The 27,505-nt window shown below is 36.0% G+C and overlaps 1 protein-coding gene across 1 annotated transcript; it reads right to left on the bottom strand.

Moving 5' to 3' along the window:
• Positions 1 to 1,135: 1,135 nt before the first annotated feature.
• On the bottom strand, positions 1,136 to 27,505 carry LOC145774429 (kelch-like protein 6). The gene is made up of 10 exons (XM_082585678.1): positions 27,352 to 27,505; positions 26,866 to 27,083; positions 26,124 to 26,273; positions 24,815 to 24,917; positions 21,575 to 21,657; positions 20,892 to 21,072; positions 17,635 to 17,778; positions 7,804 to 7,959; positions 4,826 to 4,973; positions 1,136 to 4,490 (listed from the first exon to the last, which is right to left on the bottom strand). Exons 1-10 carry the CDS (start codon positions 27,503 to 27,505, stop codon positions 4,388 to 4,390), a joined length of 1,440 nt encoding a protein of 479 aa, XP_082441804.1. The 3' UTR covers positions 1,136 to 4,387.

The raw sequence follows: 27,505 nt of genomic DNA, 5'->3' as shown, positions 1-27,505 counted from the left end.
CCATGTACTTGAAGGCTCCAGATCATTATGATCAGATGGTGGATTCTACTTCCTTGATTTATCTTAAGAAAAATGATCTGGTCAAAATTACATCATACTTATCGAAATATACTTCTTGAAATATTATTGAAATACTTCTTGGCTGAAATACTATTGAAATACTTCTAGGCTGAAATACTTGTGTTTTGTGAGACCCTGGCTAAAAATAGCGCTGGAAATTAGCACTGACGCTGACAATTTCTTTAAGAACTGACGCAGTATTTTACGCCGTGAAGTTTTTAGGTTATTCGCGATGACGCTGACGCCGTCAATTTATTTCATTGACGCGTACAACACTGCTAAATAGGTTCTCAACATCACACCGTAAATGTTTACAACATGAATGTACAACATGTTTTAGTTTCTTCCAACCTGCACTTTGTCAGGTAGCCTATGTATAGGTAGTTTCCACTCTATCGTTGACGATTTAGTCAATTGCTAGCGCACGTCAAAACACATTTTCGCACATGGAAAAGTTTCGACATATTTGATCTCTTGTTTTGACATTAATTGGTCATACTTTAACAGCAAACTTTGTATTTTCAAAATTGCTGGCATTTTGGATTAATTCACTTATACTGAGGAAACTGTAGTACGTTGCTTGGGATCAATTATCATCTTCTAACGACTTGTAGCGCAGACAATTAGTCTCTCTTGTCATAAAGCTACAAGCGGATATTTAAATCCGCTTTCGAAAGTCCTTGTTTTGTTGCACTAGAATGCATTAACGCTCAGTTTAAAACGCCACTTTATTTTTATTGCTGATTGTAAAGTAAAGGTAAAGGTGAGTCCCATACTTGATTCAAGCCTCGGGGAACGAGAAGATAAGGTTCTCATTAGACTAAGCCTTCGGCACTAAGACTGATTGTACAATCGCTGATTGTACAATTACATAAATAAATATCTTTTTTTTGTCATACGTTTTATGGTTTTCAAAATTTAAATGATGCCTGGTGCTAGATTTGAAAACAAAACAACAACTTTTAGTAGGCTAAGCTTAATGGAAATACTGAAAATACGTTTTGCAAATCTGGCTGTTGCTGGTATTAAAGTTACTGTGATGTGACAGCTGCAACTGACAACATTTACACTGCATATTTTATGTATTAGGAAACAATGGAGAACTTTTATAAGGCCTCACAAACATTGTGATACCACGTTCGAAAGTATGACACATTTTCATTCACTTCCCAAAGTAACACGTCACAAGATAAAGAATTTTAGATCATGACCAAACAAAGCATTTTACAATTTCATAATATGCTTATTTCAATTGATTTTACTTCCTATTCAGTTGTCATTTTTACATCATCATACCATCCGTAACATTAAAACGACGTAAAAATGACAGCTGTTGCTTGTTGCAATTATACGCACGGAATTTTAAGTTGACAAACAAACCTACAGTGTAGTGATACTGTAGACCTACCTTGCAATGCTATACAATGAGGTAAACGTAACATTGATACTTATCAATGATACGTCATTCGCAATTTATCACTGCAATGGTCCGGTCGAAAAGTGAAATGCTCGGTACAAGACTTGGCAGAGTTCAAAAATAGAGCAAGAGCTTATGTGGTGCTCTAGGCCAGTGATTATCAAATTGGATCACATTGCCCTCTTGGGCTTTGCAGTAAAAACATACAATAGAGAGGAGAAAACCCAGAAAGGGCGACAAGCGAGGGACATCGCATTCTCATAAAGTTAGAATGATCACGAAACTTGTTAAATACCATGCCGCCCATATGAAACCAGGTAAGACCATTGAATCTTTCATATCCGACGTCTTACTTGGACAAAAGTGTTTTCAGGTTTAACGTTATTGCTATCATCCACCAGCAAACAGTGCGATTTACGATTATACTTGACCAAAACGTTACCCAATATTGAAGAGCTCATTGAAAATTACCAAACTCATCCATCTCGTTCAAAAAAAACTATTTGCTGGACTCGTGTTTTTCCCCCAAACAGCCCCTTTATCTGGTCCAGATCGGGTGCGGGTCTATTCAGTTAAGTGACTGTTTGGGTTGTTTAATATATTTGTAATAAATTTGCAACGTGTTTATGGGTTTCTGGCGGGGACTTAGAGTAACGCTCTCTAAGTCCCCGGTTTCTGGGGGGCGATGATAATGTAGACTTCTGCAAGGGGAGCACAATAGGCCTACATTAAGATTGAAAGGCCACTGCTCCAGAGTCTAAGCTTCATTCGGGTAATATACGAAGAAGAAGACTGCAAAGTTACACCCTGGATCTCGTTGTAAAACTTTGATTGAATAGATGAAATAACCTAACTTGCAGGTAACTATAGTTTAACAAGCTTAAACTTCAAGTAACAAATACTATACAGATTTTCAGCTGAGAAAAACATTTTGAAACGAAGACAAAACAAGGAATTATGAATCAAAACAAAATTTTCAAAATGTGTTTGTTTTGAACAGCTCGAGCTGTAGCATAGTTTTCCAGCATTATTTATAATAGCCTAATTCAAAAACCCTACCACAACAAAATAAATCCAAAGCAGCAGATCGGCCACGTTCACAAGTATTTTATCAAAACGACTACCAAGCAATTTTTGAAACCTTTTTTTTTTTAAGAATTATGCTCGGCAGTTGACGGTTTTGTCCGAAGCTCTCCAAACCAGTGACGTAAATTTGATTATGCGGCAAAGTGCAATTTGTCGGGTCAAATGGTCGCATATCAGTCAATACAATTGCTCAAGAACAAGGTAGGCTAGTAAATACATTTGTAATAAGTTTACGTGGATTTTCGCAAAATATTTTTATCACACCACGCTATGATCAAAGCTACCACTTGTATTTACGCTGTTGACCAAAAACATCAATGGACCAAGTCTTCAGAGGCTTCCATTGCAATCTCTAGAAATGGTTGCTGAGTAATTGAAAGACACTGGATACCCAGGTTATGCTTTTAAAGTTGACCACATTGAGTGAACTCAGCCTTGTGCAGAAATTCTTCACTGGTCAAACCTCAAGAGCACTATAGGTTACCCGAAATATAAACTAGTTGAATAGTTGATATGAAATAGTTGATATCCAAGAATCATACAAATATTCTGGTAACTTTAGTTGGCTCTTAGTCTATATTCAATACAGACTTGTTCTATTGCAAGGTGTACATAAAACACTCATCTTAATCTCAAGTTAATCACCAAACAAAAAGCAAATAATCCAAATTAAAAGTGTAATAGTGACTTGATTGTTATTTTCGAAACTTTGATTGTTCTGATGAGGACATGATGGAGTTATATCATTGAACGAAAGAAGAGCAGAAATATCAGTTACAAATTTCGATTATTACGTACACTTCTATAAGGGAATCAAGGAAAGAAAAATTCTATTTGATTTGCAGCGAGCACTACGGATTTAAGCAGGCGAACATTATCCTGCAGCATATTGCTGATATAGCGCTGAGATAGCTATGCGCCAAGGTGACCACTCTAATGCCCAAGTTAGAGCCAACCAAATAATCTTAACAAAGCTTCATGAGATGGATCTTATCATGCAGTGTTCCTTATCTTAACGGTGGTAAGCAACCTATCCGCAACTATCAATAGATATTTAGATTTTGAGTAAAAGGTTAGCGCTATTTATTATAGAGCTATGAACGACAAACATTAGAGTTAAAATCGAACTGTTTTGCGGCAATCTCTCCCTGGATTGAGAAACATAACACAACAAAATGCAGCACAGCAAAGAAATTACGTAATTTGTGAGTTAGTTTTCAGGGGCAGCTAAGCTTAGCTTAGTAAAACGATGGAAATGGGATTAAAATACAAAGCAATGACAATTCGATCAAAGTTTTGGTTACATCACTTGCACAGGCCAATCAAATAATATGTCACTTATTGTCTCGGGAGACTTTGAGCTAATAGGAGTTGGTTGAGCATGTTAGAGCAGAAAATCGCTCGCATGTTCTCTCTTCACCAGGGCTGGTCAAAGGTTAACAACAAAACAATGCCTGATGAGATCAACGAAAATGACGACTACTTCAGGCTTACTCTGCATTGATATAAAACAACGTTGAAAACACAAAAAAACATCGTTCTTTGTTCACAGCTCTGAAAACTGAAAAGAAGGATTTTCTGAAAAATTAGTTTAATTTCCACATATTAGCTTACGCTCTTTTATCGTTTTGAAACGATGATTCAACAACAAAATAAAATACAAAATAAATTGTTTGCTGTTTTTAACACAAGAAAATGCGACAAACATAAGGCGAGACAAACAAATCTGCTTTTATTAAAAGGAAAGTAAAAGATTTTGAATTTCCAAAATGCAACAAAACATTGAAAAGTCATCGATGAAATGACCCGATTAGTTTATCGCAACTATATCGCTATAATGAATTGTGCGTCTTCGATTGCTTCAACATTTCCAACTACTTCCCACGTATTCTTCGCTGCATCATAAGTTTCAATTGCGTCGGTTCCTCTGTAAATTATGATCGAATAAAAAGTTACAACACGAAGCAGTAACATTAAAAGACAAAACAGTGTTCAAAACTGATTGAATTAATTCAGTCAAATCAACTCTGTCGTTTGCAAAAGTTGAATATTGCAAATTTAAAATATTAAAAACAAAATGGACTAAAGCTTAAAATTTTACATCAGCGATGGACAGATTCAACCAAACTATGTTTCAATAAATTGTAATGATCTCATATTAAGTTATTAGAATCATGTTTCTATTCACAGGTTAGTAGAATCCATTAATTCAACATATACATGCTTTCTATGCATTGATGACGTTCACAAACAACCACTCACCCTCCAGCGACATACACTATCCCGTCTATGACGCATGAACCGTGGTAACTTCTTGCAACGTTCATATCAGCAACATCGGACCATGCTTGCTTCCGTGGATCGAATCGTTCAACCGAAGACAGTTTGGACCAATTGTCGCCACATCCTCCTGTTGGAACAAGGTTTCCAAGTTAATATTCACAAATTGTATAAATATTCTGGTAACCTTAGCTGCCTCGTTGAAACAGTGCAGACTTGTTATACTGCAAGATTTACACCAAATAATCAACTCAAGTGAGACTAAATGGACGCAAAGTGTATACCAGTCAAGATGATGAACAAACTGTCAGAACATCTGCATTGGCTTATTGAGTAAACGATTTCGAATGAGTTGCAAAAATAGCAAAATTTTGCTTCATCTCACAAGGACGAAGATTCATAGCAATTTGTAGCAAAATAAGCAAAAACATCACTTAAAAAACACATTATTACATTTCATGCAAAGGCTCAATAAGTGACGTCATGCAATGGAAACATTTAGAAATCATAAGTGGTGAGATATCGCAATCATCTTGAATCTGCGTTATAATGACACCTAGGGTTGAGATTTGTTCAGCTGGGGATGCGCGAGCGTGTTTTACTTGAATTTTGTGTTTATGTAGATTGCGCTAAATATCAATCCACTTTTTTGCTTGAGCACCTTCGATATCATGCACCGTGATTGCATTTATTGCCTTATTTTGGTTATTTATTATAATGTTATAACGATTATTTGGTGCCGTATTTTCAAATTTTTCCGTTTTATTTTAACATAAATATGACATTTCTTTCTGTCGTCAGTCATCTCAGTTTTACACCCGAAGAATGCCAGGCTATTAAAAACTAGTTTTCTACATTGTTTTGTATTGGTTCTTCGAGCGAAAATGCTCATTGCTCATGCTACAAATAAACAACTTGGAGCTGAAGCAGAGGATAAAATAAATGACTCTTCATCATTTTGTAATGCAAGATTACAGTGTAACAAGTGGTTTTCTACAAAGACACTGTTTTGACAGAAATATAAACCTTTTCGATGCATACGTTTGTGTGCAGCAAAAACGTACAACAGAGTATGCTGCTGAATTTTGGTTCACTTGTTTTATCGATTTGTTACAATCGGCAGAATTCTGCTGAGGTTATTCCACTGTTGATAAATGAACAACTTCTGTCAAACAGTCTCCAAGATGAAAACTTGAAGCAACTTCAATTTGCCAACATTCCGTTTCCCGAAGTGAAGCTTACAAACCAGTTGAATATTTAAAAGGCGGCAAGATCGATTATGCTGGAAACGTTTTCGGCAATGGCGACCTTCTACCAAATCATGTATGGGTGGCGAAAGTCGATGTTTTATTTTTGGACCGAAACATTCTTTAAGTATTTATTCAGTTGGAAATGAAATAATCCGATACACTCGTAAATGTATAAAGTGATCTTAGAAGCTTCGAGCTGTTCATAATGGTGGACGCACAACAACTTCCTGTGTACTTGGCAACGACAAAGTGAATATTTCCGTTTGCATTAAATTGAAAATTTAAGTTAGCTACTGGAATTTAATATCAAAATTTATTTTTAAAGCATTACTGCATGTTCTTATTGAAGTTACCACCAATTCTTTATAAATTCAAGGATTTTTTTTCAAATAATGATCTGACAATATCTCCTCTGTCATTAGGTGCCACAATGTAAATCACTAAATTGGAAGTTTGAAGCAAAAAACTTATATTTAGCTGTTCACGACTTTTTTTTGTCAAGCAGGTTTATAAGAATATACTTAACAGTTGCAGCCTAATCATAAACTAACGAAACATGGAAGACCACGTACCCGTGTAGCCTTGTGACGTCACAATGACAGTCGTCATACTGGCAATGGTTTGTTTCAAAACTTTTCAAAGCAGAGGAAAAGTTAATGCAATGCAGCAGGTTGCTCATGATTAATAGAACTTGTTAAAAATTTTGCAAAACTAAACAGCAAAACTTGCAAAGTTTCGAATTTTTGGGACTTTGTGAGATTTCTACCAAATTGATCCATGTTAGTTTAGCCATTGACATTCAAGGTTCATCCACATATAGACTAATAAAACTTTTCTGTTTTTTGAGAACCACCCAGCAAACTGTCCACTAGAAGCGATTGACTGTCTCTTATCGTTAGTCTCGTCCTGTTGCTCAACACAATAAACAGTGTACAAGCCTCATTTTTGTAATCAAATATCGATGTCGCTTTTAAAGCATCTTCAGTTTGATATCGTCAAGAGCCAAACTGTCCACTAGGCTCTTGACGATATCAAACTGAAGATGCTTTAAAAGCGACATCGATATTTGATTACAAAAATGAGGCTGGTACACTGTTTGTTGTGTTGAGCAGCAGGACGAGACATCCACATATAGGTCGCAATCCAGTGGTTGAGTAGCACTGAGTCAAGTTACAGTTGTTCTTGTGCCTGGTTAGACGTAGGGTGTCGCCAATCTATGTTTTGTCATCCTTTGTTCACATAGCTTCTCAAAGCGCTACACAAGCCACACTCAAAGCGCTGGACAGGCCTTGTGACGTAATCGTGTGTTAACTCCCTCCAAACTGAGCTGTTCTGAATGCCACGAAGAAGGATTGTGAGTACCGCATTTGGTTTGTTTTAATACTTTCGATAATTATTTCGCTTGTCATGGAGCGCAAGACTGTATAAACAAACGATCCAGATACCACCCCAACAAAATGGTTAATAAAGTCAAATCTCAAAAATTGAGAAAAAAAGCTCGTTAAATATTTTTTAATTTTACATTAACTTTTTCATTTGTCAACTTTGAAAGATTTTCCAATGCTCGCCTGGAACTTAGTTGCGTGTGTTCTATTAATTATATTGAGCTGATCAGAAAAACTTCAGATTCTAGATGTCCTAGTTGTTACAAACAGATCAATATAAACATGGCAACAAACGTTGATATCATAATAATACAACCGATCCTACCTATTGCATAGACTTGATCGTTCAAAACAACTGCAGGGAAGTCACATCTTTTAACTTTCATCGACGGAATTCCTCTCCACCGACCTTCTCGTGGATCCATGCATTCCACTGTGTTCAACACCCCTATGTCCATACCACCGAGAGCGTATATCAACCCTGTTGGAGATTTAGGTTTGTTAATAATAATATTTCAATTTCATCCCCAGATTTCTATATAAATCAATGTTTTAAATATAAAAATGCAACAAGAAGTGATTGTTGCGGCTGTATCAATATAATAATAATGATGGAAGGTGCGACGACTACAGCAGCGCTGCACACCAGCAACTACATCCCGTTCATTTCGCCAACTCAGAAATTGGACATTAAATATTTACTTTCCAAAAGTTCTTAAATTTGATAAAATATTTTCTCTTCTTTTAACATAAATATAAATCAAAATAAAGTGCAACAAACAATTTAGTTTTGCTGGAAGTTATGTAAAACATTGTTACGCTATTACGGTAGTATTGTAACTTCAACATCTTTTGATGAGCAACAAGTGTGATTGTACATACACAAATAAGTAACAAAGAATTTGTAACACATCCTTATAAGCTACTGTTTCAAAAGCAGTATGGCGCCATATTTCATGACGACACAAATATGGCAATCTAGCGAAAATGTCATACTCGACAACTATCAGTGACAGCATCTGCATGCGTATGTTGCCGTTCCCATTATGAAACCTGGCCAACATCATTACATACATTAAACAGCAAAAATAGCTCAATGAGTCAATCTAGGATTGAGTTATTTTTGCATAAAAATTGATTTGATGAAAATCAAACTGTGAAGTCGAACGAAAATCTACCAATTCTCAATTTCTAACTGTGCAGCTAAATCCAATATAACGTACAAAACTGGCACTTTTTCAAATTCAAAGCTAAATTTTTAGAGTGATCGGTTTAATGATGTTTTTGGTATTTCGTCACTTAACTACCAGAAATCGTTATTTAATTTTATACAAAAGGATGATGATAATGATGATAATTCTTGTATGCAGTTTCTCAACATTCTCAACTCGCAACATCCTAATATAACTTTCACGGTAGAAAAAGCCAACCAGACCATTCCCTTTCTCGATGTCAAAATTAAAATTAATAAAAAACAAATTTGACACTTGGGTTTGGCGAAAACCAACCAATACCAACCTCCTTCTCAATTTTAATGTTGTATGTCCTTCTACCTACAAATCTGGGTTAATTAAATGCCTGCTCAAGCGAGCACAAGATATTTGCTCTAATTTTGATAATTTTAATATTGAAGTCAATCGTTTACGGTCTTATTTTATTGCGAACAACTACCCCACTTGGTTTTTCAATAAGGTGTTGAGGGGGTTTTTGGATTCACGTTCTACGCACTCTCAAGCGGACGAACGTGAATGGAAAAACTTTCTTACAGTTCCCTTTGGGGTAAAGCATCGAGACGCTTTGTCAGTAATATGTCAAGTTTTATCAAAATGAAGTTCAACGTGGATATTGTTCCTGTGTATAAAACGTTTAAAGTTGGCTATTATTTTCAGCTTAAATCTAGGACTCCCTCCTACTTGTGTTCAAATGTCGTGTACAAGTTCACTTGTTCGCATGACGCAAATTGTACATACATCGGTATGTCTACGCGGCATTTGGCCACGAGAGTGAGAGAGCACTTAGATTTAACTAATTTGAACAAGCAAAGTGCCATTAAAGATCACATATTCGATTGCCAGACATGTTCAAATAACAAACCATCCTTGGAGTCGTTTAGAATTATGCGTAAATGTTCCACTGAATTCGACACTAAAATCCACGAGGCTTTGCTAATAAAATCATGCAATCCTTGCCTCAATACACAGTTGTTTGCCTCAGGCGCTTCTTATTTACTCAACGTCTTTTCTTGATGCGTCATATGATGCGTCTTTGCCTCTCGTAATTTAAGCGCCATGTAGCCTAACTTGCCTTTCTCCTATGCTCTGCCGTTTCATTTTGCATTTCGTTTTTCAATTCAGTGTTTAGATCAGGGGCGGGCAACATACGGCCCGCGGGCCGGACCCGGCCCGCGACGAGATTTTGAGCGGCCCGCAAACAGATTCCGGTCTTTGCATGGTAATATGGCCCGCGACCACACTTTGCCGCAATCCCCCACTACTTGCTTACTACGTCAAATAATAGTGACTGTTAGTTATTTTTTATAGTTCTTTGTTTTTGGCTTTTAGTCAAGGGACAAGTAGGCTATGTTATGTTCCGTCATAAACGTGCCTTTCCATCATTTTTTTTTTTATCTCTTGTAAGAATCTCCTTCAGTCTCAAGCTCTACAACTGGAATTGATTGATTTGGTTGGTTTTTGTATCTTTATCCTCGGACTGATAAAGCCTTGATTGGGTAGGGGAAGGTGGGGTTAGTTGAGTCAGTGGGTTGGTTGAGTCACCATTGTTTTCTGACTAACCAAGCATGACTTCGTGAAGATTAATTGCTTGAAATAATAAGCATTATGGGTAACTGCGTCCATCTTGTTTTAGCAGCTGTGTAAGTTATACAGGTTATACAGTCAGCAAAATGCCATTTTTTGGACTAAAAAGTAAATATTTTCAGCTCAAAGTTGATTAGGATGCTGAAGCTACTGTATGATAGGCGTAAGCGAAGATAGCGTCGAAGTTTCATATAGTTTATAGCTATCTTATGCACAGTGCATTTGTGTAAAACTGATAAAGCTTTACGTATAGATAATACTTTCAATAATTGTTACGAGGAAGGATTGGGGTTGGTTGAGTCAATAGCTGCGGGACTAGTTGAGGCAGTGACTCAACTAACCCTACCTCAAGTTGCAGGCTGCTGAAATCTTACTTCTGAATTTTATTGCTAAACGCGCATTATTAATTCAGTTACTTGGACAAAATGAGCTATTATTTGATTATTACTTTTCTGTTTAGCTTTAAAATATTTTCAAATTAAGTCTTAAAAATTATAAAAAAAACTGGTCGTGGACAATGGCTTATGGAGACTTTTGAAGCTGGTTTGAAGTTAGTGCAAGATGGTATGTCGTTAAGAAAGGCAGCAGAAAGAGTTGGTGTGGACAAAGAAACGTTTCGTAGATGTTTGAAGAAGATAAATGAAACTTGAGCTGATGCTTCTAAAGTAAAGATGGGATGCTCAAACCACAAACAAGGCATGAAACAAGTTGGGTCTATTGTTTTTAGGGATAGAGGAGATTTGGTGACTATGATCGGCACCATCAATACTCTTGGAATTGCTCGATTCGTTATTGCTGCACTTGATGCAACTCGTGCTGTCCTATGGTGGAAGTAGTAGTTCTACATGTTTCCAATGCAACAGTTGGGCACATTTGGCGTGCACCGACAACAGTGCTGTTTTTACATGTCCACTTGTGATTAATTTAGGGGTAGGAAACTTACGGCCGGTGGGCCAAATGTGGTTCGCAAAGCAATATAATGTGGCCTGTGGGAGCATGAAAAGTATTAGATTTCATGTCACTTTCGATAATACGTGTGAAATTTGGGTCTGGGCGATATGAAGACCTTTTTTTTAGAGAAATGGCATGAAGTCGGGCAAATTCGAAGAAAATTTGTGACTGGTTGCTGTGAAAACTCTTTTTTTATGAAAAGTTTGTGGAAACGGGCGAATTTGGAGGAGCCATGTGGCCCGCCTGGTATTTTTAATATTTCTTGTGGCCCATAGTACAAAGTATAGGTTATTCCCCACTTCTGGATACAATAAACGTTCATTGATGGTATAGATCTGAGGTGCCAGTCTGCCAGATGGGGACGGTGCCCAATAGCCTCAAAAAATTATGCATCTCATGAATGCCATTGCGCCTCAACTAACCCCACCCACTGACTCAACTAACCCTGCATGCGAGGTTGGTTGAGTCAAACGGTGCTCTGTGTTCAAGGTAATAAAAATGACAATTAAACGTGAGATAGCATTTTAATAAATGGGTAGTAGCAAACATACTTCGTTACCTTTGTTTCACTTAGACCAGGGGCGGGCAACATACGGCCCGCGGGCCGGACCCGGCCCGCGACGAGATTTTGAGCGGCCCGCAAACAGATTCCGGTCTTTGCATGGTAATATGGCCCGCGACCACACTTTGCCGCAATCCCCCACTACTTGCTTACTACGTCAAATAATAGTGACTGTTAGTTATTTTTTATAGTTCTTTGTTTTTGGCTTTTAGTCAAGGGACAAGTAGGCTATGTTGTGTTCCGTCATAAACGTGCCTTTCCATCATTTTTTTTTTTATCTCTTGTAAGAATCTCCTTCAGTCTCAAGCTCTACAACTGGAATTGATTGATTTGGTTGGTTTTTGTATCTTTATCCTCGGACTGATAAAGCCTTGATTGGGTAGGGGAAGGTGGGGTTAGTTGAGTCAGTGGGTTGGTTGAGTCACCATTGTTTTCTGACTAACCAAGCATGACTTCGTGAAGATTAATTGCTTGAAATAATAAGCATTATGGGTAACTGCGTCCATCTTGTTTTAGCAGCTGTGTAAGTTATACAGGTTATACAGTCAGCAAAATGCCATTTTTTGGACTAAAAAGTAAATATTTTCAGCTCAAAGTTGATTAGGATGCTGAAGCTACTGTATGATAGGCGTAAGCGAAGATAGCGTCGAAGTTTCATATAGTTTATAGCTATCTTATGCACAGTGCATTTGTGTAAAACTGATAAAGCTTTACGTATAGATAATACTTTCAATAATTGTTACGAGGAAGGATTGGGGTTGGTTGAGTCAATAGCTGCGGGACTAGTTGAGGCAGTGACTCAACTAACCCTACCTCAAGTTGCAGGCTGCTGAAATCTTACTTCTGAATTTTATTGCTAAACGCGCATTATTAATTCAGTTACTTGGACAAAATGAGCTATTATTTGATTATTACTTTTCTGTTTAGCTTTAAAATATTTTCAAATTAAGTCTTAAAAATTATAAAAAAAACTGGTCGTGGACAATGGCTTATGGAGACTTTTGAAGCTGGTTTGAAGTTAGTGCAAGATGGTATGTCGTTAAGAAAGGCAGCAGAAAGAGTTGGTGTGGACAAAGAAACGTTTCGTAGATGTTTGAAGAAGATAAATGAAACTTGAGCTGATGCTTCTAAAGTAAAGATGGGATGCTCAAACCACAAACAAGGCATGAAACAAGTTGGGTCTATTGTTTTTAGGGATAGAGGAGATTTGGTGACTATGATCGGCACCATCAATACTCTTGGAATTGCTCGATTCGTTATTGCTGCACTTGATGCAACTCGTGCTGTCCTATGGTGGAAGTAGTAGTTCTACATGTTTCCAATGCAACAGTTGGGCACATTTGGCGTGCACCGACAACAGTGCTGTTTTTACATGTCCACTTGTGATTAATTTAGGGGTAGGAAACTTACGGCCGGCGGGCCAAATGTGGTTCGCAAAGCAATATAATGTGGCCTGTGGGAGCATGAAAAGTATTAGATTTCATGTCACTTTCGATAATACGTGTGAAATTTGGGTCTGGGCGATATGAAGACCTTTTTTTTAGAGAAATGGCATGAAGTCGGGCAAATTCGAAGAAAATTTGTGACTGGTTGCTGTGAAAACTCTTTTTTTATGAAAAGTTTGTGGAAACGGGCGAATTTGGAGGAGCCATGTGGCCCGCCTGGTATTTTTAATATTTCTTGTGGCCCATAGTACAAAGTATAGGTTATTCCCCACTTCTGGATACAATAAACGTTCATTGATGGTATAGATCTGAGGTGCCAGTCTGCCAGATGGGGACGGTGCCCAATAGCCTCAAAAAATTACGCATCTCATGAATGCCATTGCGCCTCAACTAACCCCACCCACTGACTCAACTAACCCTGCATGCGAGGTTGGTTGAGTCAAACGGTGCTCTGTGTTCAAGGTAATAAAAATGACAATTAAACGTGAGATAGCATTTTAATAAATGGGTAGTAGCAAACATACTTCGTTACCTTTGTTTCACTTAGACTTTGATAGGTGTATCTACAATAGGTAAAAAATTATAAGGAAAAATCTGAAACATGACTCAACTAACCCCACCTTCCCCTACCCTAGTACTTTCACATAGGCCCACTTGTAGACTTTTGACGCACGGTCGGTTACCGAGATTGGCAGAGTTAAGTTTTCCGATTGTTAAAGTGTCTACCCAGAAAGAGATATTCCAATCCAAAAACATTGACAAATTTTATGCGTCACTGAATGAGTCCAAGTTTTCCAACCTGAGAAAAATGGCCATGAAACTAGGCCTACTTGTTCTGTTCTGGTCTACATAACATTTTCGGCCGTCAATATCAACAAGACAAAGCTGCGATCCAATCTCACTGATGTTCTCGAGCAGTCTTTACTGAGGGTTTCTACGTCCGACATGCAGCCAGAGTTCAAAGAACTTGTTGACAACTTTGATCGACCACAGATGTCTCATTGACTTCAGCAGCTATTGAAGTACATTAAGTTAATTGTTAATAAATTCATGAAATCCTGTTTTTAGTCTCTATGCTTTAAACTTAAAGTTTACATTACATTAAATACGATTTATTTCTTGTCTACAGTAGGTAGATAAATACGCGATTAATGAATCCGGCCCGCCAAGTACTTCATTTTCCTATATCAGGCCCGGCGGCTGGAGAAGTTGCCCGCCCCTGGTTTAGATCATTCATTCATTTTCATTGTAGATATGATAAGCAGTTATTTTTTTGTTACTTGATAAGGGCTAACGTGTGTATGGCCGAAAACGTTTGTAGTTTATAGTTTATGTTCAATTTTAATGGATTATGTTAAATGCCGTATGGTTTCTTGGTTGTATATGTCTGTGGTTGAAGAAAGTGACCTCTTTACCAAAATTGTTTTATACAAAAGATACATAAAACTTGTAAGAGAGTGGCTACATATATTTAAGCATAAAAGTGTCACATACGAAAACATTTCAAAAATATTCACTTACTTTAATTTGACGCAAAAGATTTTGTCTTGATTGTGTTTCAAATTAAATTGCCAAAAATTTCGTTTTCATTGTAAATAAACGTCATTTCGAGCAAACATAAGCTACTTTACTTCCCACTAAGTCAAAAGAACAATCATTGAGGTAAAGAAATTAACTTAAACAGAAAACTGCAACAATCGGTGACACAAAAATAACACAACCAACAAAGGTGCTATTGTTCGTCGTTTTATATCAAGCGAGTCGGAATCGTGCTTTTTCCACCGATTCCGACTTCAGATACCTCACACACCTTCCGACTCCACACAGCCCTGATAAGCTCAAATAATTCGATACAAAATTTAGAAATAACAATTGCTGCTTACTTAAGTAAGCTTTATTGTAGTACATATTAGTACATATTAAGTACATTATTATTAAGTAGTACTTTATTGGTACTGTTTGGTACTGCCTACCGGTACTGTTTTTTTTGTTACGTACGTTTATTACGTTATTCATTAAAATTGTCTTTCAATTCGAAAAGTATTGGCGATTTTTGGAGTTCATTGATGCAAACATATTCTCTTTTGGTAAAGAGAGCCATGGCTGCTATAATCCTTTTTGCGACTACATATTTATGTGAGTCAGGATTTTCATCCTTGGTAACTATCAAAATGAACAGTCGAAACCGGTTGGATGCAAAGGATGACATGCGTGTTGCTGTTGTCCTATCAAAGGCGAAGCCACAATTTCATGTTCTTGTTGAAGACAAACAGCAGCTTCCTTCATTAAATTAAATCGAAGATATTGAAAAACAATCTGCATTCGCTATTTCTTAGATTTAATAAAACATAAATTTTGTTACCAATTCAATTTAATTTTATTGCCACAAAGGGGGTCCAAGCCAACTAAACTTTTGTTTTAAGGGGTCCGCGTTAAAAAAAAGTTTAAGAACCCCTGCATTACGTGTAGTGAGTTGGATACACATAATGTAAGATGCATGGTATAAACTGAAAAGTTTTTTGTCAGTTTCAACTTTTTGTGTGTTTCATGTTGTTCATTAGGCTATTCTTCATATGCTTGCACTGGGACTGCTTGAAACAAACTTTGTCGGGTCAAAACGAATCGAATTCCTTCACAAAAAGGTTTAATCCAAAACAAAGTTAAGATACATACTTTTGATTCCCAATTGGTTGCACTGAAGAACTTATGAGAACATTGCAAATGCATAGAAACAGTAGCAAAACCAAGGGACTGGGACGGTCGCAACGTCTTACTTAAGGCATGTATGACGTGAAAACAATTGGTTTCAACGTATAAAAGTGACAGATTAAGAGTAAATTGAGCAAATGTATGCAAATTACGCATGCATTCTATATCTCACAACACATACAATAATATAACACTTCCACAGTTTGCTTCAATAACAAAGAATAATGAAACTCACTTTGGAACAATATTGATTAAAATTACCATTGAAGCTAAAATATATTTAAAAAAATGCAAACTGAGTGACGACTTCAAAAAATCGTAAGGTATAAAGGTTTAGTTTTCAGGAAATGATTTTCATAGGCAATTCAATATCTCAAAAACATAAGTTAATATTTGATTGGCCGTTCAGAAGGCATTAAAATCGTTCAAGTATTATGGTGTCATGTACAAATTACGTTCGAAAATATGATATGAGTTCTTATTTGTTATTATCGTTGTCCCCAATAAAGGCTTTATACCGATAGAATAATGTGTAATCTAACCTCTTCCTGCTTTTTGAAGGCTACAACCCACAACACTTCACACAATGAGATTTTTCTTAAGTCCACAAAAACTTTTGAGACTCAGGACAATATTAAAATCAATATTTGATTCAATGTACATTAGCTTCTATGTATCCATTGGTTTTCCAAAACTGTTGCAGTTCATTCTGAACATTTCCAGCTGGTGCTGTTTTCGACTATTTGTTTCTTTATATTTTTTTCAAACCCAAGTGAGCAGTTTTGTCATATCCAGACTTATGCTCTGTCATTGAAGATTAAGTGGACATGAAGATAAGGAAGCCAATCTTCGTGTCCACCTTCAAACATGTCATTATGTGTGCCAAGGCACAATGGATAAGCGTCCAACAGACGTCACCAGCATCGTGCAAGCGCTCTCATCTCTCAGGCACGTAGTTGATAACCAATAAGATGATTATAATGAACAAAGAAAGGAGCACAGGGTAGTTATCAATTATTTCATTGTGTGTTAATTTAATGTTTAATGAAATGGCGATAAATCATTCAAAGCATGTTAATTTTTGGAGCGTTTAGCATTCAGAGATTCTTTTGTGTATGGTTTCAAACGCATAGAAAACATCGGACATAATTTTTTAATATCAAGATTTTAAAATTATCTCATAAACCTAATTTCTGCAAAGTTCATGCAAACTTGTTAAGCATTATAATTTGCTTCTAAGAACGAAATAAAAAGGATTATTTGGCGAAAATTGATGACGACGATAATTACGTTTTCTTGTTTTTTTGAACTATAACTGATATATCTTCTTGAACGTAATTATGTCGAGGCAAAAGGTGAAACGACGAAAGGACTTGAGCATTGTGCAGTAATGGTTGGGGCGAAACAACAGCCAAGTAACTGTGCAATAGTTACAATCGGAAAACATTTGATTTGATGAGATTGATCAATCTCACCATGAATCGAATGAGATTGTGATCATGTTGTTGTTCTCAGTAGAATAAAAAATTGTTTGTTAAGTCAATGAAATTATAATGTAATGAATTACTGTAAGATCGTAATATTTACTTATAAATTTGATGAATGAGTTTTACTGTATAACAGTATCACAACACATTGATTACACTTGTTTAATTTTTCAACAAAGTTCAAACCTCCAGTGGAAGCCAAAGCATGTGCACAACGACCTTCATTCATATCAACGCTGTTGCACCATTTGTCTTCAACAATGTTGTAACTTTCACATGAAGTCAAACCAGTGTCATAATCTTCTGTGCCACCAACAGTGAAGATGGAATCTGTTCATGTATAAACAATGATTCTCTTCAATGGTAATTTTGTTCAAAATAATTAGATTAAATAAATAACAGAAACTTAAATAAATAGATTTAATCATTTTCTTAAGTATTGCCAAAAGGAATACAAATTTTATATTAAACAATGCGAACAAATTTTGTTATGTATAAACGCTGGAATCAAATCATGATTAAAATCCTCTTATTTTGTATTACTTAACAATCAGAAACAAACCTGTAATTTATGTTGCTATTCTTATTGATTCAAAAAATTAAAATTAAAAGAATCTTGATGATTTTCTGGAAGAAGGCAGGAACGAAAAACTCACTGAGTTAAGTGGACACCTCGTTACCAGAAAGTTTCATTATTCATTCATTTATCCAACACTACGTGTGAGTATATGTAGATTATGCTGCTACTTCTCTATAAAAGACTTCCTGATAGAGGAAAATGAGGGATGGCACAAGGTTTTTCAAAAATAAAAATAGACGACGAGAAAAAAACTAGATATTAATAACTTGATATTAATTAATAATTATTAATCTAAATTATAGATTATGCTTATTACTTCTCTAACAAAAGATATTTAGCGGAGAAAAATCAGGGATGGAAAGAAATTTTTTGTAAAAAAAAATAAACAAAAACTTAAATTTAAATAAACTACGTCGCCCTCTATGACAGGGGCAAGCAACATTTTCAACACGTGGGCTACTTATATTGGATCTAAATTTTTTTGCAGCAGACTAAAAGTTAACCTCTACAACAAGTATTCAAACCACCCTTTTGCTATGAACATTAGATGGAATTTCAATGCAAGTCCCATGAAAATATTGTTTTCGTGCTTCACAGTGAAGACCAACCAAACACCGCGTGCGATATTTGTTGAAAGCAGATTGCATCCATTGAATACATTGCGCTTCCTAATAAACCAATATATTTACAAATTTTAAACCAAAAACCGTAATGTTGGCGAAGCTGGCTCGACATCTTGGAGCCTTGATGATCAGTACAATTACAGAACTACCTTTCGTGACATATCACAAACCTACTTTTGTTTCTGCTGGGTAAAAATAGGTTAGCATACTTTCACTTAGACTCAGGAAAAACTTTCTCCGTGCTCCACTAAACATATAAAATATCTTTTTAACGATACAGACATGTGAATGCTCAAATAAAAGTTAGTGAGAAGTGCACAGAATGTTATTGTGTTTAAACAGATAATTGAGCTAACAAACGTTCCTAAATAATGAACCATATTTGGGGAAAATGACTGGAAAAAGAAGAAATATTCCACAAAAACTTAAAAAACATCTTGTTCATCCGCGAGGTGCAAGTTGCCTATTCCAGCTCTACACAATGTGACTTCTGCTCACGTTAATTTTACCACAGAATGATGGGCTTTCAATGTTACATCTGACATTTACATCCATTCTAATACGTCGCCATTAAAGGAAGACAAAACCTATAATAGGAGGCAAGATAGAGACGACCACGATGATGATACTCGCTACAATCGTTCAGATAATTTTTACGTCACTAAGCTGGATATCGAGTTTATTGATTTGCAGAGTGTTTTACAATCTATTTTCTTTTTTTGGGCTTATTATCACTTATTAACATGAAGTGACATAGACATATTATAAAACTCTGTACTTTATTGTGGATACATTAATATGCGTATTGGATCCAATGCGTTGTGTTCAGCGCTTTGTGATCGCAGCCGTACGGGCGGGTGCATTGTTACACCGAATCCATTTCTTCAATGTTTAGTGCTAAGCAAGAACACAATTTAGTGCTAATTTTACTGTATAACGTCTCAGACACGACCCGACAAGGTATAGAACTCACGTCTACCGATCAAGAGGTGGGCGTTCTATTCACTACGTCACCAAGCCAGCGTTGCTAGCACATATAACATTGTTCTGAAGGCTAAATAACCTACAATGTCAATTTATGTTATTACAGAGTTTACCAGGTCGTGACGTCATAATTTGATTAGCATATCTGCAAAAAATAAAATAGGTTGGTGAAAACCATTGAGAAAGTCAGCGCCCTTCATTACTTTAGTTTTTCATGATACCACTCAGCCCTGTTTTCTGTTATTAGGTGAAGACATTCGCAATCACTACTTCAAATAGATTTTGATGAATCTTTTGTGACATTAATATATAATAAAAGTGATGATTTTGATGTAGAGAAACTTTAAGCACAAAGGGGGAGGGAAGCGACGTAGTAAGTTGCGTAAGAATAAACTTAACCACGCTCAGAGAACTTCCAATCACATCATCTTCATATGTAACTAATAATTTTCAATATCAGCCTGTTGAGCCCAATGAGCATAATTAAACTGACTCGTGCAAGTGTAAACCATTTTATATCGCAACATGTTGCTAGGTTGTTTTTCATCGAACGCTATTGTAGATATAATTTCTGTCAGAAGAAAATTCTTTCCCGCATTTTTACTGTGTGCTGAAACGTATTTTAGACATCAATTTAATTAAATACAAGAGCATTGCAATGCTTATTTTCAGCATTATTCAATGCAAAGTTCAACAAATTTTTAAAACCATTTCAAAACTTTGTTTGAAAGCATGTTATTCAAAAAGTGCGCAAAAATAATAACTTTTAAAGTTGTGCTAATTTCGTAAAATCAAATTTAGGCCTAACTTGTTTAAAAAATAAGATCGAACGAGGTATGAAAAAGTGGCTATCGCGCTAATGTCGTTATCAATGAAAAAAATCATCAAACATCAAACTTGAAAAATTAAATCAACGATAGTGAAATTGTTGAGTGAGTAAAATTAAACGCAAACATTGGCGAGCATGTGGCATTCCGGACCAAACTTCCAAACAAACCAAAGTAATCTCATCAAACATCAACCTATAAAACATAAACGCTCGATAGTAAAATTTGCGTAAAAAATTGTTGATCGAGTGAAATGAAGGTGAAACATTAGCGAGGATGTGGCACTCCAGAACAAACTTGTGTGGTGCGCGTCACATGCGCACTCGGCGCTCATCGTTGTTAATATTCATCACTTTGGTCACAAACATGAGTTTGTCTGCATGTTGTGCAACAAACTTAATTTGAGTTTAAACTCAAGTGGATTCTTACCATTGCAAACCACAGAAGCAGCGTCAATTCTCACAGCATTTGTCGAAGCAAGTTGAGTCCAACCAGATTTTTCACCATTTAAATTGAATCTTTCAACCACTTTAGTATCCTCTCCACTGATAACAAAAACCTCACTTTTATGACAAACAGCTGACCCACACCCATGTTCAAAGTTTGTGTTCTGAAGAAACATAAATTGTTAAGAATGTGTAAGATCAACAACGTCACGATTTCACAAGACTTGCTTGAATGTTCGACATAATTTCACATCAATTGTGAAACGTCGAGTGCAATCATTGCAACTGCATGTGATGCATTTGCTGAAGAGCAAGATATCACAAACACAAGAACATTTAAATATTAACAACTTGGGGCCTGGCTCCCTCACCGGGATGCGAGTGTGGTGCCACAGACCAGACAGTAGACCATGTCGTCCATGACTGCCCAATCCACCAACCACAACATGGAACGCTTGGACTGAAGGCCCTGGATAATGAGACTGTCGAGTGGCTGATGACCTCATGCCCAAACATATAGTCCGGAAGAAGACAGCTCAAACAACGAAGCAGAACTTGGAGCTCACAACTCATAGTACAAGAATAGTTTTTGTTTAGAGCGCACACCATCAAATAACAAATGCACTCATCCTAGTAACAATAAACCGAAAAGCTTTAATGTTTTACCAGAAAGTCAGTTGCTTCTTTCTTTCTTACGTCATACTTCCACACATTCTTTTCATGAAACGCAAGAAATTGATTCCTCGATTCTGAAACAAAAAAAAAAATACGTTTAAAATATTTAACAATATAAAATTTAATAACAATCAGCGTGAGTATATGATTTTTACAGCAGGTGCACTGCAAGAACCTGCAAGTTTGAACGGAGATGGAAAATTAAAGAATTTCATTCACACATTATCAACTGGTGGTATACGAATTCTCATTACATGCGAGATTGCAAGTCCGTTCTTGCATACCGAATTCTAACGAATTTTTATCATTGCACATTTTCTAAGAAAACAGTTACATAATAGGCTACCATGTGGCATGAAAACTACAAAATTGCAAGCTCAAGCAAAAGCGGCTTTTCCGTTTACCTCGCTCTTGGTTTTGCTTGTTATGTATCACAGCTTCATTTAGGCCAGGAGTGTGCAACGTGCGGCCCGCGGGCCAAATGCGGCCCGCGAAGAAAATCTGTGCGGCCCACGAAGATGTGCCAATTTTGAATTGTGCGCGGCCCGCGAAACGTGTTTATAATTTAGTTTAGTCTGATAGGCCGACGTGTTAACAATTCATTATGAAGTGGATTATTGTATTGCAAATTTAGCACCTTCTGTTAGCCCAGCCATTTTAAAAATTTTCCACCGGTGACCGCAAATTCATTGTATTTAATCATTTGGTACGTAAAAATGTATGGTCACATAAAAGGCTTTATGAACAAATTACGACTTTGGAAAGCTCACATACAGACTGAAAAATTTTCCACTTTCCAACTTTGAAAGACTATGGAATGCATCCTGGTAAGAAAACTGAATTTGCAGACCAACTTGATAAATTTTTGTATGAATTTTTGGCTCGTTTCAAGGACTTCAAATCTCATGAACATTTGTTTGATATATTCTTTTCGCCATTCAAGACAGACATTCACAAAGCACCAGCTGATATCCAACTTGAACTGATTGATCTTCAAGATAAAACGGATTTGAAAGCAAAGTATTCATATCTTGGCGATTTTTACCGAAAACGTCTTAAACAGGGTGACTTTCCACTTTTGAAAAAACTCATGGCTTCAAAAATGGCTCTTTTTGGCTCAACGTATTTGTGCTAACAATTTTTTTCTAAAATGGTTGTCATAAAATTTCTCTATCGATCGGTTCTGACAGACGAACATTTGGAAAATGGACTTCGAATTGCGAGCACTTCAATAAAGTTAATTGAGAAAAAGCAGTCGGAAAAAAAACCAGCTGCCAATTTCTCACTGAACTGAAAATAAAGTCGGTGTGACAATAAATTTAAATAGCAGTTTTCTTTCGAAAATTATGCGTCTTGACCTATTATATCTGCAAAGAGATAACCCCTAATAGTGCCATGAGAATAACATAAACAACAAAAAAAATACATTTTTGTTCCTGCAACTACTAGAAACCATATGTTAAATAAACGTGCGGCCCGCGGTTTCACCCAGTTATTTATATATGGCCCTCCTGTAATAAAGGTTGCACACCCCTGATTTAGGCTACTGTGCAAAATCCAAGCTTTTTTGGGGAAAATTGAAGAGAAGCCAATAATAACCAATCAAGTTGCATTTTGATAAGTAAAAGTTGAACAGATGAAAAATATTAAAAAATACTTAAATTTTTTTTAAATCAGTCAAAGCGCTTCATTGGTTTAATTAAAACCGCTTTTGATGTGATGTCACAATAAGAACAACTTTGAAAAACATAAAAGAGGTTTGTGGCAAGACAACTGTAGGTTAGTTATCAATAGACCGATGTCATGTCAATGTACATTGTATGTTATGTTATGCAGGAATGAGGAAATTAACTTTCTCAAAATTAGCGTTGAATTGTTTTTGTTTCCTCTGAAAGCGCACTTTTGTCATTGTTATAATAGTAATAATTAAAGATGTTTGCAAGCCACTCTTGCTTCCCTGCTCTTGGCGTCTTTTACTTTGCGATTTTTATCGTCAATCGACCTCAAAATAGCAGATCTTGTGTTGTATTCAGAGATCGATGGTATATTCATGTTGATGTACGAGCAGTCGCTGATAGTTTGACGCACTAGCGGTTGCCTGCAAGTGGTCTCATGTCTTACTGTGAATATTCATGTTCACTGCAAGTGGCGTACGCTGAAGGCGCCATTGGGCTGAAGTACCACCTTTCTTCAAAAATGTTGATTGATCACCTACCACCTACTAATCTTACACAATATGACTTAGTGGCTGTTATTAGCAAGTGGACGTTTTTTAATTCGTTTTCATTCAAAAAAAAATTGAATGGCCCTCCACTTTCAGAAAATCCTGTGTACGCCACTGTCACTGCTTAAATGACCTGATAAACGCCCAGACTGACATTATTACGTCATAGATTAGACAACTTCAAACGAACTTTATTTTACACTGATTGGTTTTTTGAAAACAATGAAACTGCCAACATAATAAAAATCTGCTTTGTGGTTTGTATGCGTTGCTTATTATTCGTCCAAAACACGATTATTTTGTCACTGCGCATTTTTCAGTATATCGCTGCACAATTCTGGTTTATCACTGCGCCTTAGAAACGCCGCTGAGACAACTTGATCAGTCACTCTGATAATAGCATAGTAACATTGTGTTATGTGATGTGTCAATTACATACAAAAAGCAATATGCAGGTTGCAGGTTTAAGTATTTTATAAAAGTTACATATCACCGGATGTGGTGAGTTAAAATGTCAGTTATCTGCTTTTCCGTTATAAATTGAAACGTGGACGTCGCTACAATAGCATAGCGTCGTCCACGATTGAAATGTCCAGAGTTTTTGTAAAACACAGCGATGTTAATGTGAAAGACGAAACTGACGTCTTGATTTCAAAACCCAGATCAAATTTGGTTCAAGGCTATTGGTAAACAAGCATGGTTCTCTTGGCAAACGTTCGCATTTCTGGAAATTTGTTATTATTCAGCAGCTTTCCTCAATTTGCACTGGATCAATGTTCGAAGTTGTTAATAAAAAGTAGAAAAAATTACTCCTCGTATATTTTCCTAACAAAACCTTTGATTAGTGACGTCAATAAACAAACGATCTGAATCGTTTGACTCCGCTATGAATAACTTTCATCAATAATGCGACACAAACTTTGGTCATAAACGCTGTGGGACATTGTGACTCAATGAACAACTCTTACATGCAGTACAAAAATTTTAAACTAAAATATTGTCCAAACCTTCCTTTGTTGAAGGAGCGGGAAGAACTTCAGTTGCAGCAGCACGTGGAATTGCAGATTGAAGTAAAATATTTGTACATTCCAATGAAGTCGTAATCAATTCCTGAAGAATTGAAAGGAACTTTAGCAAATTTAAACGCAAGTTTACTGTCAATATTTCATTATTTATCAGATAGTTGTTGTTTGTTGTAACATCGGTTTCATAAATTCAAATCAAACTATTTTTGAATTGAATTTCGGCACAAAAATCAACAAAAGATTGATAAGATAGATGTTTATTGGCGGCTGAAAAAAAAAGATTTACGATATATCAAAACACATTGTATATAAATTAAAACTGTTGGAAAGATCACAATTAAAAAAAGAAAAGAATAATAGCATCAAAGCAACGGAATGCTGCGAAGTTTCCATTCAATGTCTTCAAGTCAAGCTTCAAGTCTCACCCACCCTTAAACTCATCAATGATAAGTATAATTGGCTAATTGAAACAAATAAATAAATAATGGTGAAGCTGTCCAAGATGATAAGAAATTAAAACTTTAGGTAGCCCAACATAGACTATCTTACAATTGCAAGTCTGATTAGTAATTAGGCGTTTTCCTAATAATGTACGTGTTAAAAGTTGCGAAGGAGGGTTTGCGAATTTCAACTGGTATATTATTCCGAATTTCTGGGCCAGAGTATTTTATAGACCGTTACAATTTAGTGGTTATGTATCAATAATGAATAATAATCTAGGTTGGTGGAGTTTCCAGTAGTTAGATTCTAAATTTCGTTGCATTTTTAAGGCAGTTTTGAAAAGTGCCGGGCAATGAATTAAAACTAAACTGAGCCATAAATTTAGCAATTTCAAAGTTGTACAGATGTTTTAACTTTAGGATATTGATTGCAGATCAAAATACTCGAGTCCTTCTCCACAACAGAAGCCGTATGCTGGAGTGGAACTACTTTTGCTTAGTTTATATTGATTACATCACTACGTTAGTTTATTGTTTTGTGACGTTGTATTCAAACTTCTTGTTATTGTTATAACTCGTGTTATGTTTCCCATCGCTATGGTGAGCTGAATGTAATACTTCTCGTAATTCTTCTCACTTATTGTTGAAGAATCTTATTTAGACGTAATGTTTGCACAGGTATTATATAGTACATTATGCTATCTCCTACATACTTTCAAAATAATCACATATGTGACAATAGTGAATGGGCATTGGGCAGCACTGTTTTGATGATATTCATTTCATCGTTTTTCCTAGCACAACCATGCCAGTTAGTGATTCCTAAATTGTATAATATTTGTCAGATTTACCTCTTTCAATGCAACATTTTGCAAGAAATTCCAGGATAATTTTCCAAGTTTAACAAAACTGAAAAGTTTAACCATGAGCTTCTTACGTGTGGTGACGTCATGTTTGACCCAACTTATGAGCGCATGAAAAACATTTTCTTCCGAAGATACCTGAATGACGACATCAATTTATTATTATTGCACTTCATCAGAAGTGAGTATTACGTCACAGAACAAGATATCAAATGTCGACTCCAAATTCTCCCGCTCAGTTCATGGAATAGGAAGCAAATAATGGCCAAACAAATAATTTACCAGAATGTTAGGTCCAGTACTTGCTAACATTTTTTACACTGTTGAATATGAATGGCAGTCACAAATTTTCACTTTCCTGTAAGTGTCAGCATTACTAGCTTAAAAGTTGCTGTGCTGCGCAGGTTTAAATCGACTTATCATTAACTAGAATTCACTTATTGGCGCTTTTATTAATTTTGTGTACGTTAACATTCAATCTCTTGCATTAAGTATCAGGAATCAGAATACCGCCAAATTAGCCATTGTTTAATGTGTTCAATATGAAGGATAGGCATCTGATGTCATGGACTGGTTTGAGTAATGAACATGCCATGTTTATGTGACCTGCAGAAGACCATTATGACTTACAATCTTGCAACTTAAATGCCTCGACGAGTAGTCTGGTTCGTTTTTGTTGTGGAATTTGTGATTATCAAAATCTGTTTGGAGTTATGATTAAAATTCAAACCTTTTTATCTTCCACTTGCATCACTTCAAACATCACATCTGGTGTTAGCTCTTTGAACTCTTTTCCATCAATGACTGATTCAAAGTTCTCAGCAATGACAATGTTTGCTTTTGCCACAACTTGGTCCAAATTATACATTTTCGAATATGCTTGAATTGTTAAGCAATTCGTCACATCAATTTCATCAAGAAGAAATTCGATGCAATATTGCTTGAGATCTAAACAACAACCGACACCATTGAATAATCTTTTGTATCACGAAAATTGCTTCAAAACTATCCATCAACAAGTTAAAAATCATAACTTCTGTTGTTGTACTGATATCTTCGTCTAAAAACAAAAAAAGTGTTCAAAAAACTGGTTGTTTTCAAATTTAAATGATTAAAGTTATCATAAGCTGTTGTGAAAAATGTTTCCTCACATTTGTAGAACACAAAAAAAGATGAATTTATTCTTTTAAAGTAAACAATCGTCAACAGCACCTACTTGGAATTTGCAAATAATTTGCAGCTTCAAGCAAATTGTATACGTTTTCACTTGTGACCACCACTTCACAAGTATACATGAAGTTTAAAACAGCTTCCATGGTATCCTCTTTCACTTCGTGGATATTCGCTTTACTTTCATATTTTTCCTTCAT

Source organism: Aplidium turbinatum, chromosome 7 (assembly GCF_918807975.1).
Source record: "Aplidium turbinatum chromosome 7, kaAplTurb1.1, whole genome shotgun sequence".
Lineage (NCBI taxonomy): Eukaryota > Metazoa > Chordata > Ascidiacea > Aplousobranchia > Polyclinidae > Aplidium > Aplidium turbinatum.
Note: the sequence above shows the minus strand (reverse complement) of the source record. Positions and strands in the feature narration are given on the sequence as shown.

Bases quoted from the DNA above. Each gene is read 5' to 3' on its own strand.
- LOC145774429 (XM_082585678.1), bottom strand. From the start codon at position 27,505: ATGAAGGAAAAATATGAAAGTAAAGCGAATATCCACGAAGTGAAAGAG. The intron at 27,084-27,351 runs GTAGGTGCTGTT...GTTGTTGTTTAG, and splicing joins AAATTATTTGCAAATTCCAA to ATCTCAAGCAATATTGCATC. The intron at 7,960-17,634 runs GTTTGAACTTTG...AATCTCCAACAG, and splicing joins TGCTTTGGCTTCCACTGGAG to GGTTGATATACGCTCTCGGT.